The sequence below is a fragment of the Oryzias latipes genome, chromosome 11, assembly GCF_002234675.1.
Source record: "Oryzias latipes chromosome 11, ASM223467v1".
Lineage (NCBI taxonomy): Eukaryota > Metazoa > Chordata > Actinopteri > Beloniformes > Adrianichthyidae > Oryzias > Oryzias latipes.
Window position 1 is genome coordinate 19591827 of NC_019869.2, and position 8933 is coordinate 19600759.

General features: G+C 42.6%; 1 protein-coding gene across 2 annotated transcripts; it reads left to right on the forward strand.

The window, feature by feature from the left end:
• The first annotated feature begins 671 nt into the window (after positions 1-671).
• LOC101161903 (cyclin-dependent kinase 5 activator 1) lies at positions 672-7211 on the forward strand. 2 transcript variants are annotated; one of them, XM_011481105.3, is made up of 2 exons: positions 672-1027; positions 1520-7211. In XM_011481105.3, exon 2 carries the CDS (start codon positions 1606-1608, stop codon positions 2590-2592), a length of 987 nt encoding a protein of 328 aa, XP_011479407.1. In that variant the 5' UTR covers positions 672-1027; positions 1520-1605; the 3' UTR covers positions 2593-7211. The 2 variants fall into 2 exon arrangements, with proteins under 2 accessions (XP_011479407.1, XP_023815797.1); XM_023960029.1 differs by having other exon boundaries at positions 1594-7211.
• Positions 7212-8933: the final 1722 nt, after the last annotated feature.

An 8933-nucleotide genomic window follows, 5' to 3' on the forward strand; every position in this document is an offset into this window, starting at 1 on the left:
AACGCGATAATTTTGAACGCGTGAGCTGAAAACATGCATTTATATAGACTTTTATTGGAAGTGGTCATTTGAAAGCGTGTCTCCAAGCCTGGTGTGAAGACTCCAAGCCTCAACGACTGGCACCCTGATGATTTTAAAGAAATCCTGCCTAATCTGCTGCTGGTTACCTGATCAGGTGTGTTTAGCCAATAAAGAGCTTCAATGGCACGTTGGTTGAAAACAAGGTCTGGAGTTTGATACCTGTGATTTAGACGTATTCATTTTATTTTATTTTATTAGTCAGATTTTGATGAAACAATATCATAAATATAGTGTGTGTGTATATATATATATATATATATATATATATATATATATATATATATATATATATATATATGTGTGTGTGTGTGTATATAATTTTTTTTGCCACAAAAACAAGGTTTTATTTTTCAGTTGGTCGACTTGTTTTTCCACCTTTATTGTGACTCTTTGTTTACATTTTGCTTAAAATGTTTTAGTTATTTTATCTGCAGGACTTTAACAAGAATCTTTCCGTAAAATGCTTTTTATTTTTGTTTTGTTGATATTTGTAGAAAAAAATTGTGTCTCTATCTCGCGTGTGGTGGGAGGAGCCTCCGTCTGCACGGGAGGCAATGTCACGCTGTGAAGGATCCGTGAGCTTACTGGCTGCTGAATGAGCTCGCGCTCAGGGGTCTGAGCGGCGCGTGTGAGCGGCGCTCATTCAACCGCTGATGCTGCGAGCGCGTGCTTCCCGGAGTGCAGCGCGAGGAAGTGCAGCGAGAGTCTCTGTGCTCTCGTGCGCGTTGGAGAGGAGATGGGAGAACAGCTTTGAAGCGAAAGCTCGGAGTTCAGATATGGAGTTACCGCGCAGGTCACGCGCGCGTGCCGCGCTGCAATAAGGCTCAAGATGAGTGTCGCGCGGCAGCTGGAGAGGCGCCCCTCCATACCGACGCTCTGATCCGCGCGCTTGTTTGCTCTTCATCTCCCTATTATTCTTAATATTTGCCAGGAAAAGACGGTACAGGTGAGGTCACGTTAAGCTGTTTATTTGGCATAAGACAAAACAAATTTATCGCGTGCGCTTGTGCGCGAGACTTTTGGCTCTGCTGAAAAAAACAACGAGTGGAAGAAGCCATTTATCTAAGACATTACTAGTTTTTAAATGTCTAGTCGTTGTTTTATCCAGATTTTCTCATAATTCTTGAAAATTTCTGCGCATAAATGTGTAAAAACAGATAAAGTTTTTTTTAAGGAAATTAATCTTTAATGATCAATTTAATCCACTTCTGGGCAGTTTTTTCCAGTTCGGGATCTAAACGTTTTATTTAAGAAATATTTGCAAGTTTTTGTCAATTTTCTTTTTTTTTTTTTTTTTTTTGGGAGACTATTTTTGTATATTCTGTGTCAGAAGCATCAAATGTGTCAAATTAATACTTTGAAAATGATTATCTTAAAAAACGGTGTTCGCTGGTTATGGTGGAGGATAAACTTAAGTCTTCACTTGTGTCTCCATCAGCTCGTCATGTCATCTCCTGTCTTCTGAATTCGGAGAAGTAAACAGTCGACGTGTTTTTCTCGTGAAACTGCCAGCTCTGCATCACCATGGGGACCGTGCTGTCGCTGTCGCCGGGCGCCCGTAAACCAGGCTATTACGACCACCACCACCCGGGCTCGCTCAGCCACTACCCCAGCCTGAGCAGCCGCTCCCTGAACACCCAGAAGGACCGCAGCCTGAAGAGAGGCCAGTCCATTTTCCTGCCGGCGCTCAATTGGAAGCGATTGGTGGCCTCCACCAAGAAGAAGGGTGGCCACTCCAAGAAGGGCTCCAGCGGACCGGTGGCTCTTGCAGACTCTCTGAACAACAACAACAACATCTACCAGAAAGACCCGCTGTTGCACCTGAACCGCGAGAATGTCAAGAAGTCTCTGTCCTGTGCCAACCTTTCCAACTATGAGGGCCCAGCAGGACTGGGTCTGGGGCTCGGATATGGGCTCGGACTGGGTCAGGGGCCCGCCTACGGCCACGGCAGATCCCATCAGCTGTCCTCCGTGAAGAAGGTTCCACAGGGAAGCTCCTCCCCAAAGCGTGTCATCGTACAGGCCTCCACCAGTGAACTCCTGCGCTGCCTGGGTGAGTTTTTGTGCTGCCGCTGCTACCGTCTCAAGCATCTGTCTCCGGCTGACCCAGTGCTGTGGCTGCGCGCCGTGGACCGCTCGCTGCTGCTGCAGGGCTGGCAGGACCAGGCCTTTGTCACACCGGCCAACGTGGTCTTTGTCTACATGTTGTGCCGCGACGTGGTGGACGGGGATGTGGTGGCGTCAGAGCACGAACTGCAGGCCATCCTGCTCACCTGCCTCTACCTGTCCTACTCATACATGGGCAACGAGATCTCATATCCGCTTAAGCCCTTTCTGGTGGAGGCGGGAAAGGAGGCTTTCTGGGACCGCTGCCTCGCCATCATCAACGCCACTAGCGCCAAGATGCTGCGCATCAACGCCGACCCGCACTTCTTCACTCAAGTCTTCGCTGAACTCAAAAGCGAAGGTGGCTGTGGCCCTCAGGACTACAGCCGGGTTCTGGATCGATGAGTTGGTCTCTTCTGACCCCTCCACCACCATGTTTGCCTGCAGATTCTTCTCCAGGCTCCTGATTGGACATTCTTCATGTTCAATTTCTGGGAACTTATTTGCATTTTGTATCCAAAGTGAGTTCACATCAAACGGGTAACCATTTGGTCCACCTGTCCCCTTAGGCCCCCGCCCGCCATGCCAGGTTTTGGTCTAAGTCGTCTCAGCTGCTGCAGGAAGCAGATTTTTTCTTCAGAAACCAGAGAAGTCTGACTTCTGGACTCTTTACTGAAAGACGGGAGCAGCTGCAGCTTCAGAGGGATCGCAAACCACACAGGTCGCATGTGCAGAGGCCTTTGTGTGTGTGTGTGGGGGTGTGTGTGCGTGTGTGTGGGGTAATGTATCTGTGCCGTGAGAGTCGATCAGTGTGTCTGTGCACAGTGGTGGCAGGCAGCCAGGGTCATCAGCTGTTTACCCCCCCTCTCCTTTGTTTCCTGCAACATGTCCACAACACACACGTGTACACACACACACACACACACACACATTGGTAATGGGATTATTGGATTATCAGCAGAACCCCTCCCCACTCTCAGCTTCTGCCCCCACCTCCTGGGCCAGTCTGCATGCAGGACAGTGGTGGGAAGTTGGTGTTCAGGCCTTGAAAATGACAAACAAGCGTTGCCCTTCTTGCTGCCACCGAGAGGCTTTTAGGGACAGTCTGTAAATTTCTGTCTTTGGTTGTTTCTGACGAGTCAAAGTGGGAGCAGATATAGAGTTTTTGCTCCATAGCAAACTAGCTTCCAAATGCCAGATGGGGACATTTGAAAAAGTCAAGTTATTATTTATTGTCTTAAAACTTAGCAGTTTGATGACACATCTGATAAAAGAATGTCTATTCTGGGAAAAAGGAAAGAAAAGTAGAATTTTAGATGAAACATTTCTGCCCAAAAATAAAAAAAAATGTCCTGTCTGACCACAGTTGAACAGTCAGAATTTTCGGAATAACTAACATGGATCTTCATTTAATAAGATTTGCAAGTGGCGCTCTTGTGGTTCAGATTTTTACTTTGAAGTCTTTCAATTGGAGACACACATTTGTGGTAACACAATATCTAGGAACATTTTTCCAGACAGTTAGGTGTTTAAAATCCACAGGGAGTGTTTACAGTCTTCTTTTCTCTGGAATGAGTCCCAGTTGATGGTACGTTCTCTCTGTGACTCAAATCCAATGGCAGAATTGTTGATAACTGTCCTTCCTTTCATCTGGTTTGGTTTCACACAAAAACTCAGAAAGGAACCGAAAACTGGAACCACCGGGAAAAATCATGCAGCTCAGGCCTCTGACATGATCAACGCTTTTGCTTTTCTAATGTCTCTGTTGGCTGTTTTTCAGAGTTTATAAATATGTGATTAACAGCTCTTATGTAATTTTCCATGCTTGGCCCTCCTCCTCCTCTCTGGAGTATGAAGAAGGTCTTTGTTTGCGTTCACACTGAAGTGAACCACACCAGAATTCAGATGAGCTTCCACACCTGCCAGCATGGGAAATGAAGTCAGGTGTGGATCAAACCAGGAATAAACGTGTGAATGGGCTCTTACTGTGCCAACCTCCCCACATTTTTCTCACTTTAAACTGAAAATAGTTTAGGTGATTTAAAAAACTAAGATGACAAGAGGGAACCTTGCTACTTTAAATATTTTTTAGTTCTAAATTATTTTCAGCGCAGTGAGACAAACGTAAAATTTGACAGTTGTACGTTACATAGAAATTATTTTTTATTGATATATATTAGTATTTTTGTTATTTTATTTATACTTCTCTCAATGTTGAGAAGAAACTAATTTCTAAATGATATCTTAATGAAATAATCCAGTAGCTCTTAAACATAATGAGAAGGACACATCATTGCTTCCTTTATTCATTCTTTAGAACAGTAGAACATCGGAGAACCGAGTTAAGAGCATTCTATCCAACTATTCCTGAAGGTCCATCCGGGCCATCAAAGAAGAACTTGTGAAGTTTTCTTTTTGAAAAGTTCCAGTTCCAGACTTATTCCTGCTGCTGCATCTTTAAAGAAAGACCCTTTGATCTCAAACATTTTATATTCCCCTTAAAAGGTTTTTTAAAAATGAGCAATGTTTGACATTTTGGGTAGGAAATGGAAGTGGAAGCTAAAAGCTGAATCACTGATGGATTAACAAACACATAAACCACGATTTTTATCAATAGCCTTCCGCTTTTTTGTTTGAGTCAATGACAGCTGCAGTTTATACATCGAAGATTAAACTTTGTGTTGCGTTCAAGGACTGTTATTTTGACGACTTTCGACTGCAGTTTAAAGTATTTCAATTCAGGACTTCAGCAGTCCTGATCAAAAAGAATTTGAGAAAATATACCATATTTTCTGCACTATAGGACCCACTTGATTATGAGGCGCACATCAATGAATAATCCATTTCAAATGTTATGTCAGGGCGCACCAAACTATAAGGCCCATTAAGCTAGACAAAAGAGTCAAAGTCTGTCAGTCAGTCAGACTTTATTAAAGGTAAAGTCACTTTAGCTGTTTGACATTTGTTCTTCACATTAACTGCATTCACAGGAACTGCCGAACTAGCATGTAACACGGTACATGATAGGCTATTACCAATACATGTAACTTTATGTGTAGGTAACACGTAAAAACACTGTCTGACACTGCTACAAGTTAGCCGCATTAGCGTATTCACAAAAACACCCAACCATGTGTATTAATCCATATATAAAAAATAATCCTTATATAGTAAAGATTATAAGGTTCATTTTTTATTTTTTGAAAAGAATTAAGCCTTATACAGTTGTGCGGAAAATGCGATAAAACAATCTGATCTGGTAAGTTTGAATGTTGCAAACAGCTCTTGGGCTGAAGTTTCTCCCTGACCTTAAAGTTTCTCTGTTCATAAATAGAATCATTGAACTAAACGCTTTTGAAAACAAATGAACCCCGATCCAGTGGAGACGAGACCCCCTGAGAAGCTGGACTATGGGCCCTTCAGAATGAGTCACCATTTGCTGGTGGAGTTTATTTTGAAAATCAGCGGGAGTCAGCTGCCTGTACTGTGTTGATTTCCTCCCAGTTCCGTCAGTCTGTTCAGATTTATGTTTATAGCACAGCTGAAACCACCTTCAGTGGAGCAGAGCTCTATGGTGTGGTGGTGGCGGCAGTGGGGTGGGGGTTAACGGTGCCCCTCCAGCTGTAGGTCTTAACTGGCAAAGGGGCCTTGATCTTTCCACCCTGTCACACAGAATAAACTCTGTGGAGTTGCCCTGCAGTTTGCATCAGCGAGGGAATAAACCCCCCAACCCTGGGGATGTGTTCTGAGCTGGCACCTGCCTCTGTGAGGGGTGCTGGCATTGAGTCATGAGTGAGCGATGCTCAGCTTTCTCGGCGGCCATGTTGCTCATCGTTGCGCTCAGGCCCCACAAGGATGCCTGTGTATTCACACACACACACACACACACACACACACCCTTCTCGTTTTCAAACACTCAGCTGTTGTTCACTGCCTGCTTCATTGGATCTATCAACCTCCAGGAGGCAAAATTGTTTGCTGTGTTTTTGAGTGAATGTGGGTCAAAGTTAAAGGCAGCGACTGCTCCCCCCTCCTCCAAAGTTACATCTGTGATCAGGGGTGTGATGTCACTCGACTGTCCAATCAAATCTGTTCCTGGAGCGGAGAGGCTTGGCGGCAGCTTCGACCGAAGCCGCAGAATCTTCAGAGACTTACCGCAGAGGGCATGTGAGACCAGGATGGACCCTGAGCTGCTCCAGCTCCTCAAACTCTGATGGTGGGCTCGCGGAAATCAAAATTTAAAGAGTTCATGCTATTTCTTTCCATGAAGAAGCTTCAGGCTTTTTCAAAAGGAGGTCAGGAACGTTCTGAAGTTTATGGACGGACTCGTCTGGGTTGGAGCTCTGTATGAAGATTTTTCATCTTCACTGGGGTTTTTCTGGGATCTGTGGATCAAAAAACTAAAACAAAAAGTGAACCACCGACCCTGCGAGTGCACAGCTCTGTGAGTTGTGTCATTCTGGATGCTGCTGTAGTTGAACTGACAATGTAAAAATGTGTTTCTGTAAAAATGAGTTCAGAATAAGGAGGAAGCTGTAGTAGCATTGCCGTGTAGTAGTGTGCATGCCAGCCCCATAGTTTAGAAATTTTTTTTAACTTCCTGCTTCTGTCTTATTTTTTTATACGTGCTTATTGGTTTCTGTTGCAAATTTAACCTAGATATGATGCAGCTTCACTCTCATCTTTAAGATGGTCTCAAGTGTAACATGATAATAGATACAAAAATCTGTCTTGTCCTTTGATAAAAGCTCTTACAGAGTCAAATCACTCCGTTTAGAAGGGACTCTGCAAAGATGGATCATTTTAAAAAGTTAAATGTTTCTTTTTGCATTAATACAGGAGGCTCCAGCTCCTCCCATCACCTAGCCTGCACCACTCTTACATCCCACCTATACGAAGTGAAAGTGAAAACACTGTTGATGGAAAAACTTGAAAAAATTTCATTTTTGTCATACGTTGTTTCTTTTTTTATGATTTGTTGTTTACTTTATTGATTATTTAATAAAGAATGAAGCTGAAATCCAGACTTGCAGTTTTTGTTTATTTACCAAACTAAACCTTTAATGAAAGATGCAACAATTTTTTAGGATTAACCATTGTGCTATCTTAGATGACCCCACCCTTACATCGACGTGTTCTCCCTACTATGACAAAGGTGGATAAAAGTGGAAAGATTTCATGTAATCCATGGACACCAGTGAAGATCACAAATCATTGAAGAAAAAAGGTTCAGCGCACTGTCTAGTGGGTCTAGATGACCCAACTCCCAATGGTAAAGTGCCTAGGATAGCACAAGGGTTATTGGAGGCATGAAATATTTATTTGACTGTGAAAGTTTTTAAAGTTTTTGTTTAAAAAGTGATCAATAACTTCCTCTTCTATCTCAGCTTTGCACTGCAAAAACAGGCCCCCTAGAAATAGTTTTTTTTTTTAATCTTCAAATTTAACAAAAATGTCTTTACATAAGCAAAAAAAAAAATCTGCAAGTGGGGTAAGTAAAATTGTCTGACCAAGAATTTTTTATGTAAGGAAAAAAATCTGGCCACTAAGACATATTTTCTTCATCCAAAAATATTTTACCATTGAAAGAGTTGAATGAAAAACAAAGGCTATTTTTAATAGTTACAGTTTTTATTTGTCCAGAATTCAGATGAGCTTCCACACCTGCCAACCTGGAATATATAATAAATACAAAATAAACAGGCTTTTTCTTTCTCAGCTCTATTCCTATATATGATAGATTCAGATATATGACAGAATTCTGGTCGGGCAAAAAACGCAATAATCAATTTCTCCTCCATGATACATTTTCAGACGATTGGCAATTCAGTGCATGAAAAGGGGTTCCATCCATATGTCGCTACCAAATCCTAGTCCCTGATTGGTCAAAGTTTGACCTGTTTTAAGTTTCAATGCATGTTTAATGAATGCACATTTTGTACGTGCAGTCCAAAAACTGACTTAAAAAGTGCTGAGCTACGCGTGAACATGAGGGTTTTGAACATGGAAGTCCGAAACGCATGTCTACATAGACTCTCCAATGTAAGTGGGTGCTTACACGCAAGGCCAGTGTGAACGTAGCTTAATTGTCCTTTGAGTCACAATATTACACCTTGGGCTCGTCTAAGTCCTTTCTGCATAAAACATAGAAAAAATCTATTAAAATACACAGAAAAATCATTTTCTATGAAACTTGCATCAATAAGGCAACAATGTAAAGTTGTCATCCCTATTAACACTGATATTGAAGAGTAAATCTGCTTTAAAACCCGGCATTTCCATTTTATTTTGCTTTTATCTAAAAGCAGATGTCTTCCTGCATAAAACCAAGACTGGAAATGACTTTTCAGTAAGCTGCTTACTTGCTGAAGCTGAGTTACCGTCTGATCCCTCTGTCTGATAGAATTGGAAACTGGTTATTGAGATGCCTTTTTATAATCACAACAGACAAGTAGGAGGGCACTGAGGCACAAACCATATGGTGCTGGACAAAGCAAGGGTCAGTGGTTGGGGTGGGGTACATGACAGGGCAGAGAAGGAGGAGAGGTGAAGCCAGCGAGGCTTTTGAGAAGAAGAATTAGAGCTGTTGCTGCAGATGGTGGCCTCTCTTATTGTCTTTTTGGAACACAAATCAAATGTTGAAAGTCTTTGTTTGGGTTTTTGTGGTCAGCTTTGAAAGCTGCATCCTTCCAGGCTTTTATTGATCCTCTGGGATTCAACTGTCCTGCTGTCACACTCACTTTCAA